Source organism: Ammodytes marinus (genome assembly GCF_949987685.1).
Source record: "Ammodytes marinus genome assembly, chromosome: 13".
Classification (NCBI taxonomy): domain Eukaryota; kingdom Metazoa; phylum Chordata; class Actinopteri; order Uranoscopiformes; family Ammodytidae; genus Ammodytes; species Ammodytes marinus.
In genome coordinates, this window is record NC_137217.1 from 24,807,813 (window position 1) to 24,829,868 (window position 22,056).

The 22,056-nt window shown below is 40.9% G+C and overlaps 1 protein-coding gene across 1 annotated transcript; it reads left to right on the top strand.

Moving 5' to 3' along the window:
- The first annotated feature begins 520 nt into the window (after nucleotides 1-520).
- On the top strand, nucleotides 521-18,083 carry rspo1 (R-spondin 1). The gene is made up of 6 exons (XM_080038905.1): nucleotides 521-733; nucleotides 5,243-5,963; nucleotides 8,068-8,262; nucleotides 10,874-11,017; nucleotides 12,065-12,289; nucleotides 16,367-18,083. Exons 2-6 carry the CDS (start codon nucleotides 5,867-5,869, stop codon nucleotides 16,540-16,542), a joined length of 837 nt encoding a protein of 278 aa, XP_079895031.1. The 5' UTR covers nucleotides 521-733; nucleotides 5,243-5,866; the 3' UTR covers nucleotides 16,543-18,083.
- The last annotated feature ends 3,973 nt before the right edge of the window (nucleotides 18,084-22,056 follow it).

A 22,056-nucleotide genomic window follows, 5' to 3' on the forward strand; every position in this document is an offset into this window, starting at 1 on the left:
AGAGAGAGAGAGAGAGAGAGAGAGACACACACACACACACACACACACACACACACACACACACACACACACACACACACACACACACACACATCTTAATCAGATAAAATACAGGTTATATTGAATAGAATATTAGTTGTTTAGCAGCAGCACTCACACAAGTCCACCGCAGGTTTTTCATCTCTCAGTGAGAATCGGAGGGGTGGGGCCTGTAATGCCCGCTGGCAGAGCTGAGGTTTTGGATGCAAATATCACGGCTTTGTAACTCTAGTTGCCGGAGTTGGATGAAGTTCGGCGCTCCAAAGTGGATTTATAAAAACGCAACACGCAGGAGCATCAGTGCAAAAACGCGTCCTGACTGAAGGAGGCGAAATAAAAACGTAATTTTAGTGCCGAATGTTTTTTATTTTTTATATTTTTACGCATAGGCCTATGTGTTTTTTATGCATATAGTATTTTTACTGGAGGAATTTAATATGTTTTAATCCATTGCACAGTTTCTGTCTTTTGCATCATTTTACAGCCTGCCAGGAAGTTGCCTCGAAATTGTGACAAATCTGAAAGAAATTAAATCATGTCTTTTTAAAATGATGACAGAGAAAAGTTGCATGGGGGTATCCTGTAGGAGGAGTTCTTTGTGACCAAACAAGTAACGGATTTTCCCTTATAAAAAAGGAAATTGAGTCCCAACCGCTCAATGAACAGCGTTATTTTTCTTCACCTCGATGTACAGGTGGGTTGAATTTTTATTTCACATTGTATTGGATAAACTGATTTTAAATGGTAAAATCTTGAATGGTTTTCTCTGAATAACTGTCTTAATTCGGGTTGAACTTTGTTTAAACTAATCGTGACATTTTTCTCTGTAAAAGTTAGACTATTTTTTACTGTAAACTAATATCAAACGTTAATTTATCATTTGTTAATTGCTTATTATTATAATAATTATTCTATATTTATTGTGAAGTCTCTTCAACATTGTCCCATTTGAAAGTTTTAAACTTGAGACTCCAAGAGCTCTATTTTGAGTAACCTTTGGGTTCTGATGTAACTTTTTCCTGTAAAACATTTTCAAATGTAATTGTTTTTAACAAAATGTGTTAAATAATATTGAGAATTAATTTTGGCACATCATATATTGATAGTTATTTATACTGGCTAACTGCACTTAAGAGTGGGACAAATTCTACACACTATTATTTCCCTCACTAAGATTACATTCAACAGCACGCGTACACGCGCGTGCACACGCACACACACACGCACACACACACAGACACACACGCAGACTGGCTCCTTGTTATCCTCTGGAGTTGCTTCCCAAGCTTCAAAGTGACAGGCAGGGGGGAGGGGGGATTTAGAAAAACAACAGGTCAGTGACGTGACGGCAGAGATGCTGGACTGGGGACAGGTGGTGATCTGCACTTGATTTCCCTACTCCCCGAAGAGCGGCGCAAAGCAAACAGCTGTAATCCAGCTTGGTGTGCGAGCCTGCGAGACAAAGCTGATCTGTGCTCAACTGAGCTGTACAAGATCAACCCTCTTGACTGCTGCGAGCTGCGCACGCTTGAAAACTTCAAAAGAAAAGAGCAAGGAGCAGGGAGGCAGAGAGGCCGATGATGCTCCCCTCTGCTGTAAATGTTGAGTGTGTTTTTAACTGCTGCACATTTGACCTCTCACATGCCCAAACTCTTTAAGCCGCAGAGCAGGGGAAGTGATTATCGAAAAAATGGTGGAGGCTTCTGTGGGTGCTGCTGCTGGCGGTGCAGCCAGGTGTTTCTCCACACTCTGCAGATATCTTAGCTGGACAGGGCTACTTATCATCTACAGATGTAGATTAAAAGGTGTTGAGAGCAAGAGTGCGTGCATAAGCATGACGATGACTCGGGCTCTGTTTTTCTTACCATAGTTTCAGTCAGCACCTCATTTCCCTATTTCCTCTGTTCTGTTGCGTCATCTCTTCATATTCTTCTTCCACGTCTGTTTTTATTGTGAGCTGGGTTGGCAAGCACCACTAGAGCTTAGGGCTTGAATGTAGAAAATCAGGGATTTTATGAATATCAAAATAAATTGAGAATGAATGCTCACTGCGACTGGGCGAAATTACACACAAATTCCTGTTGCTTTGTTCACTGCACAGACTTCATGGAGCATCATGTGCTCCTTTAAAAGACAGACTGTACCCAATACCATAATTCCACTTTTGGAGTCCATGTGTCAGATGCCACTTCACAATAATTTCATCTTGAAAAGAAAAGTGTTTGAGGTTAACGTGAGGCCACATGTGGCCACGCAACAGTGAATGGTTGGCTCCAGCATTTGTGTTATTTCATTTGGTAGCCTATGTGCATGTTCTATCCTCTTTTTCTGCCTTGCGTTTTAGACTGCTTGTATATTTCAAATGCTAATTGTTAAACCGTTCTATCTTAATTTCTCAGTTGTGTGTGTGACTGAGGCCTTTTGGCACACGTCAAACACAGCGATGCTATTTGTTGGGCTCTATGTGTCAAAAAGCCTGTAGGTTCAGTCACTGACGCAAAGTTCATCGACAGGTTGCATTTGTAACTCTGAGCTCAGAGTTTGTGGCACCTTCTCGGGTTCAATAAATTCCCAGAGTGGGAGCTCCCTTTCAGTTGCTTGAATAATTGATGGATCAAACTTAGGACTTACAAAGGAGGCAATTTAATCTCCTGACTATTTGATGAGCTATAGGCTTGGTTTCATTGCGGCTCAGCTGAATGTGCCTGGTGGGGAGGAAAGGCAGTTTAAATGGATGGGGGAGCTGAGACAGTGAACCTTTAAAACACAAAAGGTGCCACCGTAGTGCCACAGCTCCCTGGTGAGATAACTGCATGTGATGGGGCATGTTGGATAAAAGACCATTGCTATGTAAATGAGTTACGATACGATACAATACAACACAACTTCATTGCATGTTTGACTGACTGTTTGTCCATTTTGTTGTTTGTCAATTTTCATAATGTCTGTTGACTGACTTTGTGAGCTACTGGATATCTATCTATCTATCTATCTATCTATCTATCTATCTATCTATCTATCTATCTATCTATCTATCTATCTATCTATCTATCTATCTATCTATCTATCTATCTATCTATCTATCTATCTATCTATCTATCTATCTATCTATCTATCTATCTATCTATCTATCTATCTATCTGAAATTTGTCTTGCATCACAGCCACATTTCAGATCTGCTTTTACAATAAAGTTGTATCGTATCGTATCGTATTGTACCGTAACCCATCTACTGAGCATGGTCTTTTTTCTCAAAGTGCCCCATGCAACAATCAGTTTTTCTCAGTAACAGCCTGATCCTCTCTCTTATCTCCATGGTGTGCGAGCGAGCAGATATGGATGAGCTGAGGTGGGCTTTTGGCAGGTTTGCACAGAGGCGTGGGAGTGCTGGGTTATGAAAGAGTCTCTGGCACATGTCTTGAGTTACTCAGTACTGCTGGAAAGGTTGTGTTCTGAGTGATCCAGACACTTAGCATGTCCCATTCTCCGATCATCACTCTCTCAAGTAACCAACAGGTGCTGCAGAACAACTGGCCGCGCCACTCTTTTGGCTCTTTCCCGTAAATATGAATTTAGCCCAGAGGTGTCAGTGACATTCCAAGTCATTACGTGTTAAAAAGTAAATAAACGTACTGGTGGGGAAAAGGGAAGGTATATTCCCAATTGAGGATACAATTATCCATGTCCTCTGTTAGGTGTAAAGCTATTGAATGATTATATATTGAAAGTAAACATTTTTGTCTTTCTTTTTAAAATGTTTCCTTTTTATAATATGCATCTTCAGGAACACAAGATTATTTGTAATTGTGTGTGTTTGCTATTTTCTCTGCTCATTTAGGTACAACAGGTTTCAACAGATGGCCCTCTTTACTAGTGGCCTTAGAAAAATTCCATTTAGTTCAAGGAATCAAGTAACATTAATGTTTCACAATTATCGATTTCAGTCAGTTCACCTAAAAGGAATGTGGTGAAATCTGTAATCATTTTGTCCTTTTTTAATTATACTTTAACAAAGAATGTAATGTTGCCTGCTGGAATGTTTAGACGCACCAAATGGCATTGTCCTTAAGTGTGATTCAGAGCCACAACCAACTCAACGGCCAAATATGGTCCTATTTTTCTTTATTGAGCTGCGAGGGAGGACCTCCCATTGCTCAGATCCTAACATGTTCTGTGTGTCCTCTTCACACAAGAGCTGTAAATACAGGCAGCGTATGACACTATCTCAAAAAGATCTCAGCACCAAATATGACAAAAGCCTTTAGTCCGAGTGTGTTGCATTTCCAAGAGAGAGAGAGAGAGAGCGAGAGAGTTGACGTCTCTGTATTTTCATAGGATGAACATGCACAATTCATCATTCAAGTCCAAATACAGCTTGAAATGCCATGACCCCAAAGTGTTTGTGGTTTAAGTTTCCTTGTTCCAAGACTGATCATTTGAATTACGAAGTCGAGAGTTTAGTTCTTCAATTTAAAAGTTACTAATGTAACCGAGTGTGTAGATGTCCCTAAAGCACACTGATGTTATTTTGTAAGTAGCCTAACTTGAAAGAAGAATTTATGAGATGTTGGCAAATTGCTGAGTTACTTGAGAAGACATGAAGCTATGTCCAACAACTGGTTAGCTTAGTTTAGCCAAATGTTAAGCTCAGTTTTCTATGTCTTGCACTATTTCTTGGCCAGGCACAGTTAGGACAAGACTGGGGTCTTATCGTAACCACAGTCATACTAGGAAACTATTGCAGAGAGATGTAAACCTTGTTGTATTTTACCCCTCAGTTTTGAACTAATTAAACAAGCAGGACGTTGGTTGGTGTCACTTTTTGACAGAGCCAATCTAGCTGTTCCCTTGTTTCCGGTCCTTTTGCTAAGCAAGGTATTGGGCTTCTCATGTTACTCTTAGAAGAAGAAACAAAGTTATATTGGATAAAAGGCATATTTTGTTTTCTCGTTGCGCAGTGGTCAGAGCGCCGCCCAGGCCACGCAGCAGACCCGGGTTCGAATCCTGCCCGGCTCAGTTCTCTGCATGTCGTCCCCTCTTTGCCCCACTTCAACTCTTTCTCTCCAATACCTATCTAAAAAAAAGGCATATTGGCTTATACTTTAATGTTAGTTTATTTCTACATGTAACAGCTCCTCTCCTAAATCTGTTTCCTATCTTTTTTGTCTTTTCTACATCCCTTTTTCTCTCTCTCTCTCTACAGGTCCTGGTACAAGCAGCTGCATTGTCACACATAGTCAAGAACTTTCATCCATCTTTTTTCAATCTGCAAGCCCTTATTTTTGAGCATCATTAATAGCCACTTACAGCAAACCATCCACAAACAGTGGATGCTTCTCTTGCCAGCCCACCCTTGAGCTTCATGGGTTGAACCACCAGAGGAGTTCGGCACAAACTCCTCTCCCAACTCTCTCATCCTCTACTACGCAGCCCCCTCAACCCCTCCTCCACCCTTACAACCCACCGGTCTGTCTACTCCCTTTGCCCAGTGCAAACCACCAGTGATGGCTTGTTGTGCCTCGGGCATGTTTGGACTTGCAACCGTAGCATCACCCTGCACTACACAGACTTGCGGACGCAGCAGCCTCTAAAAGACGAGTGAACGATCCAGAGTGACAGAGGGTGGGAAAGGGAGAGAGAGACAGAGAAAGAGAGCAGTGCCATTGCAGAGAGAGAGAGAGAGGAGGGCTCTTCTGTCCCAGCAGCAGCAGCAGCAGCAGCAGTAGCAGCAGAGAGATCCACCTGTCCCACAGAGGAAAGGGCCCCCCCACCTGATCCAACTGCTCGCAGGGGGGGACCCTGCGCGGCCGTCAAGGCAACAGGGACTATGCAGCTGAGACTGGTGGCACTGGCAATGGTCTTCCTCAGCTCCATGGTTCACAGCGATTCCTCGAAGCCCTCCAAGGCGAGAAGGCAGAGACGGGGTGAGTGTTCTCTCTCTCGTTCTCCTTTTAGTTTTTTTAATCTCTTTCTTTCTTTCTTTTCCTCCCCCCCTTTCAGCACTGCTGCCTTTCGTTTCTGGGGTATGAGATCATGGATTGGTCTTATAAACATTTAACAGGCAAAGTTATGATAACATGTTGTTTATTTTCTCATCATTTCTTATTTATTTTTCCTAGGGCAGGTTGTGTTAGCCTGGTCGTTTCCCCTCGATTGGCTCTTTCTTTCTTCCTCCTTATACGATTATGCTACTCTTAGTTTATGTAAAACTTTTATGGGTATTAGGGTTGTTTAAAAGTAGGGTTTGGATGGCTGGCCCTCAAAGCCGTCGCTTGTGTTGTGTCTGGCTCGGTGGGCACATCATTGGAATGAGTACCTGACAGTTCTAGGCTCTCAATTGGACCGTGCCGCCAATGTTGTTGTAAGCATTTCTCTGACCTCATGCAAACCACTCTGACCTCAGAGCCTCGGCGCTGGTGTTACTGTCAGCTTTGAAATAATTCTTCCTTTACACACAAGAAGCTTTCAGCCAAAGCCAGCCTCAACCTTACAACCTCTGTGAACCAGAATTCATATAAAACCATGACTGGCAACAGTACTGGAAAGGAAACATTTTTTTTCGACTATTGTTTGTGTCATAAAAATAAAATATTTTTTACAATGTGTAAACTCACAAGTCACAGTGATCATATATGCTGTCACAGATTGTCATAGCCATTGAAATGAGGACAGAAGGATTTAGGTCACTCGCCATACACACAGGAGTGCCCTCTACAGTGTCCCAGTCATTTGAGGCTGTTCCTATATAGCCAGGAATGGAAAGAGTCTGCAGTTTACACCTCTGATATACAGCTTGTACATTGACAATGTCATCAGAGTCAGTCTTTTCTTTAACCATCCCCTCCAGGTATAGGAAAATAGTTGATAACCGAGGGACTTGTTTTTTCTCCCCTTCGAAAAGAAGAAATATTCAGTGTTATGCAAGGATCAAATTGAAACCATCAGAACGGAGAGAAACTCATATTGCTCATCGTGCTTCAGACAGCACACGTCACAAACAGTTTACACCACCACATTCTTGCATTCACCCCCCCTCCCCCTCTGCTACGATTACTGCCCAGGTCCAGTTTTGCTTTATTTCATATTTAGTGATAGTGAGCAATAAGACACGGCTGTAATTGCTCTATTTGACGTTACCGTGACTCACACACATGGTGTAATCTGTTCAGGGGAGAACCCTTTTAACGCTTTTACAATCTGAATTATCACCGGGGGGCAGGACGGCAGATGTATTGCTGTGCAAGAGAATATATATTTAGGGCTGATACAGTACAGGACTATGAATCAACTCAGACAACTTTGGTTTTGCCTCCTAACATTGGAAAAAAAGGATGTCCACTTTGACACACTTTTCCTATAAATGGTTAAGATATGCGGTTTGTGCATTTTACTCTTTTAAATATTGGGGGCATTGGATTTATGTCTGGGTTTACAAAGAATGGAAGTGTCAATGCACTGCCGTGCATTGACCTAAGACAGGGGATACTTGCTTTTGCTACCACAATAGAAAAACACTGACGGTGCTTTGTTTGCCAACTTCATCACTATTTGTTTGCCAACTTCATCACTATTACTATTGTGTGAGTGACCCCATTGGAAGCCTGTGGTGTGTAAGTTGACTGATTTTGACTGTCAGCCCCAATTACCCGGGTTCCTCGAAATGAAAATCTGTTAAGGATCTCCGGCAAGCAGTTTGAAGTAAACAGTGACTTACTGTTCAAACAAAGATGTTTGGCTTGGCCCCCGGTTAGATTAAGCTGCAAGCATAAACCCACCGCTTGCTGGAGTGATAAAGTACTGGCAGCTTTATGGCTGGATCTGTGGAGATGACAGCAAAATATTAAGGTTCCCTGATGTTGTTCTCTAAGGCTGAATGTTGACAAATGCCCTTTTTATTTCCTCATTAAAATTCTTATCTGGCTGGAAACAATTTGTCTTTTACAGTCTGTGATGATAGCCTTCACCATGCTGTCCTGTTGCCTATACCTCAACCTGACTGGTGCTTTCTCTCTCTTTGTGTTTTCAAAGTTAGTACTGAGGGGCCACCATCTTGCCCCAAAGGCTGTGAACGATGTTCGGAGTATAACGGCTGCATTAAATGTAAGCCCAAGCTCTTCATCTTCCTGGAGCGCAATGACATCCGTCAGATAGGCGTGTGCCTGGCCTCCTGCCCCGTGGGATACTTTGGCATGAGGAACCCAGAGGGCAACAACAGATGCACCCGTAAGTTTTGCTTTGTGTTGCAGACTCTTGACCAAGGGACATCGCAAGTGTCCCTGTGCACCAAGAGTATATCATTGGGCACATGAGATTTACTGATCTGCAGGCTAGAGTTGGCAACTCATTAGCTACAGCCCACTGTGTTACAATACACACAGCTGATGTCAAGTCAAGCCAGCAGAAGTGAAAATGATCTGTCAAAATCTGTGAATATTTGCTCACGATCCACTACCTGTCAGTTCACTGGGGGGAAAAACAAATCCAGTGTGAATAGCCTTGGCTCTGTAAACAGGCATGTTGCTAGCGAGTGTGGGCCCCCTTTGTTTACATACCCTTGGTTTACATAGGAGTTTACAGAGCCTAAGCCTTTTTTCATCTTACACACAGTACAGGTAGCGGATTGTGATTAAATATTCACTGATTATGACAAAAAGTGATTTTGACAACAAGCGTTTCAGAATTGCTAACTGCTAACCATTTGCTACACCAGTTATTTTGCTATGCCATTTCATTACGCCTCATCTTTTTTAATCAATCTGTGAAACTATTTCTCATGTATGAGTGAGTGAATAAGATGATCCCCTCATAATGAAATGCTCAATCAAAAACACAAGTGTCTTAAAATAAGTATATATAAGTGACCTTTTGATGCAATCCTTCTGTTGTACCTACTTATCCCTGTAAAAGGGGAGCAAAAATAGCCACCAAGTATTTTCTGAGCAGGAGGAAAGCCAGGGATTTTATTTATTTTTTAAATTGAATTGATCTGTAGTTAATTTACATGCGGTTTTTGCTCATTTCGAAGGTGGGTGAAAGGGTGGTCACACTTAAGGAACTGAGTTGGTTGTTGTGGCACTGGCCCTGTACTTTTTTGCCAAGACGTTCCAGCACCTCTGTCTGTTGTTGGTTTCCCCTTACGTGTGGGCAGAAAACAGGATTGGAACAAAATCCCAACAAAAACATTTCTAATGCATTGTTGTTTGTCTGTTTTTCAGAGGATCTCTGTGTTTTTTTTATTTTATTTGGCCCTCATGTGCGAAATTCATGCCAGACCACAATCCATGTTTGTTATGCTTTCACTTTTACACATTTTTTATTCTCATACACTATGTCTAACTATATCATATACAGGCTGTGATATATACTGTATAGTCTCTGAAGTAACTACACAAAAGGTTTATATGAATGTGAGCGGGTTTAAAACGACTACTGATCATGCTCTTTGCCCAGTAAAATGTTTATTACCTCCATAATTAAAGGAAACCATTAACCTTAAGTTTAATGGCATTCATGGATTCAATTTAGTAGTAGGCCTAGGTGTACAATTGCGTCAGATGTTTACCAGCCTGTATGTATTTTCTGCTGCAGGAGGAAAAATGTGGGCTATTCTTCTCTTTCAAGATGTTTTTCACACACTATCTGTCAGATGTGCAGAATGATGTTTTTTGTACATGACGTAAAAGCAGATACGGTTTAAAACTCTGGTTAGGATGGTGCAATATTTTCAGATTTTGATATCTAAGATTTATAGTCTGAAAACAGGAGCTGCAACGTTGTGCTCCAGCTGTTACAGTGTACTGATAGTAAGGCATTTTATTGTTGGAGCCCTGTGTTGTAAGCGCTTACAGGAGGTAGACAACACCATTTGTATCCCATTCTAAATGAACAGTATGGATTCTATTGGAATTATTTCTGTGATTTTAATATGAATATGAAAATATGGATAATGGAGTAACAAATTAATCTCCCATGTGTTGCAGCATTCTTTTACTGGCCTAGTTTGTTCCAGAGAAGGATGGTTTTCCTCAGCAAATTCTTTTCGGAGGCCCTCAGTGGCTAACCTAGGTTATTATCCCATCATCTGACTTCATACATGTCACCCCAGAAAGTCTTGTTAGCAACATGTTTCTTACATTACAGGGCTACAAACGTCAGTACTGTCAAATTTAGCTGTCTGATTTTTTAAAAATAGTAATCTACGAGGCAAAACATTACCATCCCAGTGAGGATTCAGGCTTATAGAACATTTCTGATCTTGGCATCGGACCAGCTGCAGACTAAAACATTCTTGAATGTTTAACACATGAATATAGCTACATCAAATTACATTACCTGTACAGAAATATTGATAGGTATTAAAAGATTTCCCTTCTGTCTTTGCGGTTAATGAAGTGCCCTTAACAATGAGACCAAATCTTTTTGGAGCCTTTTAAGAGGCCTGTTTTTTATCCCGCTATGTTCTAATCAAAATTTCAAGAAGTTGTTTTGTTTGACTGGAGAGTTCAAGATTTTAATGAGTTTGAGGTGTGGAGAACTCTTACCACTCTTGAGAAATGCACTTGAGCAATACGCGCCTGGCTGTACTCATTCACACCCGCTTTTCCAAAGAAAAAAAAAAAAGGCCTGCGGTGCATGTGTTTTTAAGGGAACAGCGTTACTCCCCCTAAATAGACCCCGTGTTGTTTAATCACTAATAAATCTCTCAGACGAAATACAATCCCTCTTGTCCTCACTGTCCTGAGAACTATTTGCTATTCATAAAGACTAAATGTGACTTGAACTGATTTGATCCTTTCATTTGATCATGTCTTTTTGTCTCCCCTGTGTCTTGCAGAATGTAAAATAGACAATTGTGAAGCGTGTTTCAATCGCAATTTTTGCACAAAATGTAAGGAGGGCTTGTATTCACACAGTGGGCGATGTTATGTCAGCTGCCCTCCAGACCAGCGCACCGCCAACGAGACCATGGAGTGTGTCGGTGAGTGACCTTTCACCTTTAACCTGAACTGTTTATTTCAAACTTCTGGCTCTTGCTAAGCTCTTCTAAAAAAAAAACTGTCACTATTATTTCAATGGCATTCACTTAATCAGCAGCAGCTCATAGGTGTTAGCTCATATTTTCACTCAATTCACCTGAGCAGCCAATGATATTATATTGTCCTGTCTGGGGAAAGTGAACTCTTGATAAAAAGATCTGTTATTCTTTGCATTTACTTCCTATTCTTTTCTTTTCATTTTTGATGTTGTTATTGACAATAATTGATTGAAGTTAGAAACGACAACAATAACAGTGAAACCCAGAAGTCTTGGCTCATTGTGGCAAACAGCCGGAGCCTTGAACTGACTATGTGGCAACAGTTGTTGGAACTTTTCCCTGCTGCTGGTTCACCAAGCGTGACACAGTAAACTATAACCTTATACTCAAACAGCAAATAAAAGAGAAAACAATGAATTTGTATGAGCACTTATATGAATTGATGATTTCTATATTGATGGTTGTGATCATGGTTTGCTTTGTTTTGGAATCAGTTTCAGATTGATGTTTTGGTTTCTATTTTGTTTCATTTATTATCGTCATGCACTGACATGAGTTGACATGTTGAGTGTTTTTTTTGTTTGTTTTGTTTTGAGGGGGCAGGAAATATAAGATATTCTTCACCCTGCCTCCTTTTCATCATGGTTTTATGGATTGTACATGTGAGAATGTTGAAATGAGTTTTGTTGGAAGACATCCATGGACAAAATAAATATATAAATCAATCAATCAATCAATCAATCATATGGTTTGGTAAATCTCCAGGTTCATAGTTTGGTTCATGTTTTCTAGTCAAATACACAAAATAAATATCATATGTCTCTGGAATTTTAAAAATGACTCAATCTCATTCTTCAGTGCTGAAACGGCTGAGCTCTTAAAAGCAGACATATACATGTATGCTTCGAAACAAATGTGAGATGTTGGACTTACTCGGTACCTTAAGTCTTTGTCACATTTTCTTGACCCCCCCCACCCCCCCTCCTCCAGGCCAGCGTGCTGCCGAGTGCGAACTGGGCGAGTGGAGCCAATGGGGTTCCTGTATGAAGAAGAACAAAACATGTGGATTTAAGAAAGGCTCGCAGTCTCGGGTACGCTTGCCCGTGCCGCAGATCCACAGCCCAGACACCTCGCCAGCATACATACCCTCACAGGCCTGTGCTCCAGAGACAGAGAGAAGGAAGTGCGTTGTGACCAAGACGCCCTGTGTGAGAGGTAAACACATTAACACACGCGGAAAAGCACAGACATCTGATACACTGTGGAGGAAATTACATTATGCTAGGGAATTTTTCAATAAAAAAACTAATAGCTAATAATAGTTTTCATCAGTGGACAATACTCACGAATGAACAAGCAGTAAAGTTGTGTGCGCTTCATGAAAAGCGTCCACCAGTTAATATGATGACAGATGGAAGCATTACTCAACCTCCAAAGGTCTGCATTCCCGCCAGTGTGTCTGTGACCCGCAGCGTGTTGATTGGGCTTGGTTTGGCCGAGCTCACAGAAGGATACAGAATCTCTTGACTTTTCAGCATGTAAACAATAAACTCCATCTTTTGAGCCAAGCAGATGAAGGCATTACGCACTGCAAAGCTGGACAAGGATCATAGCTAGAAAAGAGCTATTTGTTCCGAAGACCGTTGAAGCGTGAGGTTTACACGGCCATGGCATGTTTGCTAGGGCTCTTATCATCCACGCAGCAGCTTGCTTTTCCAGCAGGTTAACAGTCATTCTTATACCAGTCATTGGCCATTATCGGCTTTTATTACAGCTTATTAGATGCTCTTGGCCTCATTTGCGGCTAAGACTAATACATGATGGATTTTGGCCAATTGGTCCAGAGTTTTTTGGAGTGCCAAGAAAACAGCAATCATCCCATTTATTTGCTTTTAAACAAAATATATCAAATATTTACCAGCAGTTGTGCTGGGATGATAAACCTTATGAAGCACAGAGATAAGACGGAGCTATTGTTTAACAGTTAATTGAAGCTTTTTAAGTTTGTTCTCTTGAACTGCAAAAATAATTATAGCTAATGAAGTGTCATTAGCAAATGTCTCTGTCTCTAAATGTCACCATATTGCAAATTGTGCCAATGTTAACCAAAGTTGGAAGCTTCTACTCATTAACAAGGACTGAGAGAGCTGTAAACGAGTAGTATTTAAAGCCTTTATTGGATGGTGGCACGCTTAGGGGATTTCGGGCAAAGCAGCAACATTGTGTAACAATATTTGCACAGTGTTGGCAACTGTACAGTTGTTGCAACACGTAACAGATGATATGCCTTGATATATGTGAGTAAACACGGAGGAGGCTTGCATATTCAAGCAAGCACTATCCTCCACTTTGGAAGCGTTTCTTTAGGCCTGTGAGTCTTAAGAGAGAGAACATGATCCGACACTGTCCCATATAGATGTGTGGTCCTGTCTAGAGGGAAGGAGGCTGGCGTGGATTGTATAATTGCTCAGCGAGGAGTGGGCTCTTCTTTGGACAGGCCAGTGACAGCATCATTTGAGAAATGAGTAGCAAAGAGTCTGACGCCATGCATCCTGGAAAGAATGTCGGTCTTGGGTTCCGAAGAATAATTAACGGTGAAATATTATAAACTGCCCTGTAAAAACTTCTATGTAGACGGCCAAATCTCTAAACGTGGAGCAAAGGTAGAACATATCAGACAGGCAACAGGATATGTGAGGTGTCACCTGACGAGAGAGGAGACATAGCAGCTTTGTGTTTTTTTAAATGGTTGGCTGTCGATGCTAAGGAGACTTTTAACACAGTTTTTTCCCTCTATTTTGCTGCTAAATACTTTGGTATGAAAATAAGACACACGCCAGTTGCCTAGATGCACAGGAACAAATTTTCCTCTGTGAGGTAATTCATGGGTGATAGTACCATGACTCCGGTGAACCAGTTCATGTGGGTAAACTCAGAGCGAAAAAGAGCGCAGCTGTGGAGTCATCTGTGGGAGTTGGCAGTGCTGGCTATATAAAACACAGGGGGCAGACCTTGTATAACATTAGTGATTTAGTGGTCTGCAGATCTCACGCTTTGTGTTGATTTGGCTGCAAACTTCTTCCCCTTTTCCCGAAGCTCCACAAAAGGGTCTCACGCGAAAACAGAATTTTCTGGATGTGTTATTGCATTTGTCAGGCAAAACTGTTTAGCTTGGATGGAGAGGAGGTACAATCAGGGCTGTCATAAACTGATGGAGTCCCCCTCTCTTGGCTCCATTTGTGATTTGTTAGAGGAGTAATTAAGTCCTTACACCGTTAGCACATCAACTCAGAGGCTGCCGAGTGTGTGTAAGGACCCTTTACCTCACTCAGGGCTCACTCTCGTCTCCCATTCATATACAGCGAAACTATTAGTGCTCAATATTAAGTGCTTGTTTGAACAGTGCCCATAAAAGCTCAGAATTATGTTTATTTATTGAAGATTAATACATAAACGATGAAGATGCCGGACATAAAATCGTATGATTTTAGCGAGAGAAAAAACCCAAATGTCAGCAGAAATGTTTTCACGATTTTGGCTCTAACGGCTCTTTTTCCTGTTTATGCACTACTGTGTGGGACTGAGCCTCCTAGTTTGCGTTTGAGAGCAAAGCAATTGTGACTCTGCATGGGCCTGCGGTGAAACAATGTTATTGAGTTAGGTATGTCCACATTCAACTACATAAGTTCTACTTCATCACCGTATAATGATTTTTACCGGCTGCGTAGAAATTTGTTTTTGGTGAAATTTGAGAAATAGGCCTGTTGTAACTTTGTATTTTTTATTTTTATTTTGGCGCTGCCCTTAAATCAAAGAATCAAAACTGTTTGTCCGACAAGTTTAAAAATGTGTGTTTGGTAAATAAACACAGACCTAAAGTTATTACTGCATAGCAGTAGACAAACATGGTGGCGCCATAAGCCTGCTGTTGTCAACTGTGTAGTGAACACTGTCCAGCCCTTGGCACGTGTTCTGTCGGTTTCCAGGATGTGCAGAACGCGCAAGTTCATAACAAACATCCTCTGCATAACTACACCCCTTCAGATATACAAAACCCAATACTTTGCGCGCTGCTTAAACAATAGCCATCTGACACTAGACACAATGTCCATTTCCACTTTGTGACAGCTCTTCACGTCCTGATGGGCCATTATTGGGCCCCTGACAATGTTTAACTCATTATGCCAAAAGTGATTTTAAAGTGATTTATGTTACAGAAAATGGTGTCACTTGACTTTCCTGAGTGCTCTCAAAGTCTATGCATGTGCTGCATTTATAAATAGGCAGAATAGCTAAGCGTTTTCCTCTCTTGAATGTTAGGTGTGGACATTAACCACACAGTGATAGATGTTTGTACTTAGAGCGCAATTATACTCTTCAATCTGTGACAGGTGTGAATCCTAAAACAAACGATTTAGCAGGGAGGAGATGAGGGAGCTTGTCTTGCACGTGTCTCAGTGGCTCTGTGAGGCTGTAGTTAGGCACAGCAGTGCTTTGAACTAAATGCTAACATGCTCACTGTGACCTAGCATGTCTAATGTTAAATATATATATATACCATATAGTACACATGTGTTGTATCAGCATGGAAACATTCTGCAGTTAGCTCTAAACAATGTACAGTGCAGTCTGTTGTGAATGTTATTATTTCAGCTATGTGCTCCTAAAGTATTGGAGACATGAAAGCTGTGACCTGATAATGCCACTAGAAGAGAGGCTAAAGGATCATCAAAGTTATAACAAATACAAAGCGATTATAATTCAGCCTCTGGGGACCATGAGTGTCCGTGCGAAAAGTCACAGTAATTGATCCAACAGTTGTTGGGATATTTCACTTCAGACCAGAGTGGTAAACAGACAAACATGGCTAAAATAAATTGGCTTCCAAATGTTTGGATGTATTATTTTGTGCTAGTAGGTTTGATTATTATTTGTCGACCGCTTGTATTTGTCAACCGCGTGTTTGCTGTGTACATATCCTGCCAGCGTGGCTAAACATAGCATCATGTTAGCATCGATTAAACATTCTGTACTGGACGTGCGTGGGTTACACTTGTTTTGCTCATATTTTAAACAACCACACGACCCCAACCCCAAGGTCCTGATCCAACACACATCGCTCTTATCGTGCGCTCTCATCCCTCAGGAATCCATGTTTTTGAATTTGTTTAGCCGAGCGGAGACACTTCTTACATACAACATCCGATGATGACAGATATCTCACTGGAGTTTATTTGAAAAACCGTATGAAGTTAATCATTTATGTTTTTTTTCTGCAAATTCTCATTACAGAGAGGAAGAGCAAGGGAGATCGACAAGACGATACAAACAGGAGGGAGAGAGGACGAGGCAGCAAAGATGGCAGCCGAGGAGGAGGAGGAGGAGGAGGAGGAGGAGGGGGGAAGAGGAGAAAGGGCCAGAGCAGGACCACTACTATCCCCAGCATCACAACCAGCTCTGTCTCCTAAACTCCAATCGCCTGCTGGATGAATAAACAAACTGAAACAATGCCTCAGCCAGCAGCACCAGCCATAGACAAAGATCAAAGTGATGAAGGATTTATGCTGCTATGCGTTGTAGAAGATGCAAAGAGAACTGGAGGGATCGCTGCAACACGAAAGGCTACGCCAAGCTTTTTCTTGAGTAAACGAACATATCTGGAAGATACTGGTGTCTCAGTGATGCTCGGAAAGACTTGTTGGCTGTATCACTGTCACCGAGGCCGCAATGCCAACGTTGAAAATTGTTTCGACATGGTTTGTGTCATGAACTGGCCTATGTCACTTTTTGAACTGAGAAACAGATTCCTGGGTCTCCGATGCGGCTTCTCCGAGAAGTCTGATAATGAATGAAGGGTCACTGCAGTCTCCTCTATGATGTATTTTGTTCCAGACGTTTTTTTTTCACAATCTGTTCTGCATTTGTTTTCAAGTTTGTGAGAGGTGGCAGATGGATTTTTCTCCAAAGCCGCTGTACGTGATGTAAAGACAACAAATAGTATCAAGTCTTTGTACCTTATTGTGAGACAAAACAAAAAAGAAAGGCACTGGAAATCATTTGTGGTGGTTGAGGACAGAGGGTCTTCTATATATACATATACATATATATATATGTGTATTATTTTGAGGAGGGAATCTATTACAAAGCAAGCCTAAGAGAAGATGTAGGGGAGGATTACTGGGAGCACAGCTCATATCATCCTCCTGTGTCTTGACGCCAACTCTTGCCATTTGATAGCTTGGTTTGCTTGTTTCAAATGAAATGTTGATGTTGATATCTGAAAATATGTCTGCACAGAAAATGAGGAATAAAAAACCCAGAGTATTTGCATGTGTGCAAGGTTGCATGTGCGCGCATTTGTGCATGCAAATGTGTGAGTGCGTGAAAGTGTGCGTGTGTTTGCCTCTACCTAAAGTCTGGGTGTTTGTGTACTTTGTATGCATTTCTGCACGGAATAGAGTTACTTATTGATGGAACTTAGATGTTTGTACATGTGTGTTTACGTTTGCACATATGTGTTAATATTGGTCTCATAGATTAGAAAGGAATAGGGCCTGGGAAACAAGAGGAAGGATATGTAAATGCACAATGATATATCAAATATGCAGTAACTACCAAGCCACTGATTATTATATAAGCCATCAACTCATCAGCTGCTCAGTAATCATGTCTCTTTGTGACAGGGTCTGAAGATTTTGCACAACTATAATGTTTCCTACTGCTCAAGTTTCAGAACAATCATAGCATTTTACACGTTTATACTCATTTACAAATAAAAAAGCTGGCTTCGTTACATTGCAGATACCGAGAAAAGTTGTTGTTTGTCTGTTTGTTTTTGTCCTATAATGTTTTCCGTTAGCCTGTTTGCTGTACACAAGATATTAGCTTCAGGAGAAGTTACACGCTACATTATGCATTTATACTATGGATTGTGATACTGAATATGTCAAACTGTGTTCATGATCAAACAAAAGAAGCATTAGTATCATCATGTATAGCTTATTCTGTGAAAGCCTAAATAAAGTTTGGATGAAGCTGATGAAAGTCATACACTGATTTTGCTATTAGTTTGTTTGATTTCAGTTCACAGTCTATACCAGTGCCACACATACACTGTATGTCTTCGTATATGACACACATCAAGAAAAAGTTTTGTATAAACTTACCTATGCTGTGGATAATTGTATTGTCCTATAACTCTGGTTTTATATTCATATTTATGGCCATTATTCCAATTGACTGTTGTATCATTGAACTTACCAACTTAATAGCCAAAAACCTGAAAAGTCAGCGAGTCCGGTGTTGCAAGAAAAACATCGAGTTACACAATCATAGAGGTTTTAAACAAACACCCACATTAGCAAGACTGTTTGGTAGAAAATAAAAACAAAACAAATGTTTACAGTTAACCTTAGTTAGTATGATAGCTTGTTAGTGACTTTATTGTGGTATCTACCACATGAGGTTAAAGACAACACAGGACAAGGTTGAAGACAAATGGCAGGGACACAGCATCAACAAACAAAATGATTCAAAAATTCATAATTATGGTAAAAATTTAACTTTTTCCTGCCGTATCTAATCTGCTTTCCTGTACAAAGAGCAACATTTTAGGTGCTCTCACTTGCGGTTTTACTTCCAAATAAAGTGGTTTAGATCATGTAGATAAACTTGTTTACAGCCTGATTGTCTGTGGTGGGACTGTTTTTTCCCAGTCAGATTTCATTATAACGATGTCGCCATGTTCTCAGAAGTCAGCAATTACTTAAACAATAGTACAATTACATAACCATTAAGAATAATGGCCAAAACAATGAATTAAGACCCCAGTTGCATTTAAGAGGAATTGTTCTTTATGGGGATCATTTGGTCGTCAATTTGTTTTTGACAAAACAATCACGGTAACGATCTATTCATAGAACAGACTAAGCAAACGCATGGCAAGTGAGGTCAGTCTTGAACAGTCAGGACTGTTTCGTCAATTGTATTCACAGCAGACCTGCCTTCATGGAAAGTTTATACTACTAAGTATATCCATCTCCTGTTCTCTGAACTGAACTCAGTCAAAGCCTCAAAGAATGAGAAAGAAATCTGCTTGATGCTATCGTTCCCCCTGTCCACAGCCCTCAGTAGTTATGGTATGGCCTTCCTCGGCCCTGCAGGAAGCCATCTTGGGAGGTGGAAGAGCTTAGATGGTGTGATGGACCCGATCAACGGCCAAATGCTGGCGCCTGGGCAGGGGTCGTAAAAGCAGAGACAGAAATAAAAACTAATGGTGTGTCATAGCCAGAATGGAGGGGGTATACCATGCCTTGGCCCTACAACAAAACAGCCGTTTCTCATTACCAAAAGGGAGGGCAGGGGGAATGGTAGAGTATGCACCGTAAATTACACATTCATCGCTCTTCCTGACCATAAATTCTTACCCTGGCTCCATTGGACGGAGCTCTCCCTCACCTCCCACTCTCTCTTTCTCTCCCTCTTTTTTTTACTCTCTTGTTCCCCAGTCCCATGTTTTCCAAGAGAAATTAATGGTAAATCTTTGGAGTATATGGGTGCCCTTGATTTGCCAAGATCAATAACACTGAATGATGTCATTACTTTAGTTTGGCCTTTAAGCCGGACCCCAGGGAGCGCATCACGTCAGTAGAGAACACCAAGTCCATGTCTGCTTGACGTAAACGCACAATTCCTGATCCATGTGTAAACAAAAGGGTACCACCACACTATACCAAAATCCAACATCAGAGCCTGACATCACTCTCAAATTCACTGACTGCTCTTAACTACAAGGATTACCATTAAACCACTACTAAATCTTTGTTTTTCATGTTTTCCAATGCTGTCTGAGACCAAAGAAAGAAAAAAAATCAAAGGTTCAATTATAATTGCCTTTCTTTTTAGGGTTTACATCTGCATCCCTTATCCCAATCAGCGGATGGAGCTGGCTCACGTTTTTTCATACGATCTGTATGAAAGTGTAAGTGTAGGCCTACAACATCTACAAATACATATAAAGCTCAGAAAACCTTTATGCTCTAGTGTAGAGTTTGTTAGTACCATTGATGCTTTTAAACAGTAAACATGGAAGAAACACTGACATATATACTGTATAACCAAATACGATCGTACCAACAACAAAAAAACAACGCTGATGCTTTACGGTGAAATTAAACGTTAAGCTGCACCATTGTTTTTCCAGAAGTGATGTGACACAGACTCTAAATTATTCCTCAGGAGCTATTTCTTTATAAATGTAGCGAAACAAGGAAAACCGTCCACAGCGAGGTCTGTGAATGTAATTGTTCAATGCTATGAGGACCATAGATATGAATTATTTTAATTATAATAAATATTAATCCCCTTCACCTCCTTTGACCTGTGCTGTGACACTATATTCTAAAACATAGGTAACTACCCTTCTAAGTATGAATGAAAAACTGTTCTTTTTTTTTGGTGACCTGGCCCTTTAAACTATGACAATTGCTATTATTTATTATTTCAGCGATGTCTTACTCAAAATGCCTGCGAAAACTAAACAACATTTCCTCAGTCATGTCTTTCAGTTCCATTATAATACACGGCGTCCGCGACATAAATCTTGCAGAAATCTTCTAAAGATGTTCTGTCATCAGCCGGGTGAATAAGAGGTCCGGGGTAAACGAGGCCACTGGAATCTCCAACTGAGTCACCAGCGGCCTGCCAGCAGCATCTACTGGACTCTTCCCTCCCAGTAAAGTGGCTTCCAGCTCTTTAAAGATTAGCCTTTGGAGATGTGCTGTCAGCAATCCCACTCATCCATGATAATTTCCATCTCTTAAGGCTCCATATAACCATTCTCTCTCACTAATATGGCTCAAGATCTGAGAGGCTGAATCTGGAAATCTACAAAGAAAAAATGTCGTCTTCGATTCAAAAATATTCCAACGAATTGCACATCAACACTGACAGCCTCGCATGTTTGACCAGCAGCAGAAATCTATAAAAGCTAGGAGCCGCTAAATCAAAAAATAACGAAACTATTTTATGTTTTGGGGAAGCCAACAGTCTTTTGTGAGAGATAAATCTACATCTGATGATAGTTAAAAGACATGAGTCAATTTGAATGGGAATCATCTCAAATCGAATCACAACAACGCAACACAGGCATCAGGGTATCAGGGTGAGAATAAATTTGGCAAACTGGTTCAATGACAGTGGCAGATATTCAAGTGTCCGTAAGAGATGGCTATCAGTAAGGTCTGTTTGCAGGGAAAAGAAGGATGTCCTAGGGCGAAACAGTAATGTTTCAAATAATTGTATCTAGAATAAGCTTAGGTGAAAAAGCTGGGGTTTGTATGGGAGAACTAGCATGCTCGGTTTAGCTGCTATTTAAAAAGCTTAATTTAACCCTAATGTGTTTGAGGGCAGAGGAAAAGGTCAGAAAGCCACGATACAGGAGAGGAAAAGTTCATAAGAAGCTTGCAGAATTGTAGAAGGATACTTGATATGTACCGCCCCCTTTTGGAATAAATCAGCACTACATCGGTGAAAAAAAAACAATCTTTTAAATGCATGCAGTTATATTAACCCTAGAACACTAACCTCGGGTGAATCTCACCCACCTGATTGTATTTTCATGATTTTAATTGTGCTGTCTGAGTTGCCTGGGTCCTTCAGTACCTTCAAGCTGCTCAATGACGTCATCCTGCTCAAGTGATTTTCACACAACATTAGTGATACAGGGTAACATGTTTTTCGGGTGAATTTCACCAGACGTTAGTGTTAGTGTATTAAATCAGGCGGCATTATAACTTTAGACCTTTTGTATTATTACATACCATGCACAGGAAAGCTATCATCCTGTCACAGGCTGGGTGTCTCTGGCATGCCAATGTAACCTTCTGGGGCCTATTTCAGGTAGCTGGTTTTACATAGGCTACTGGTTTTAATCCTGCGCTCTGAGTTGGTCAACTCAGAGCGCAGGGTTGATGAGTAACTCT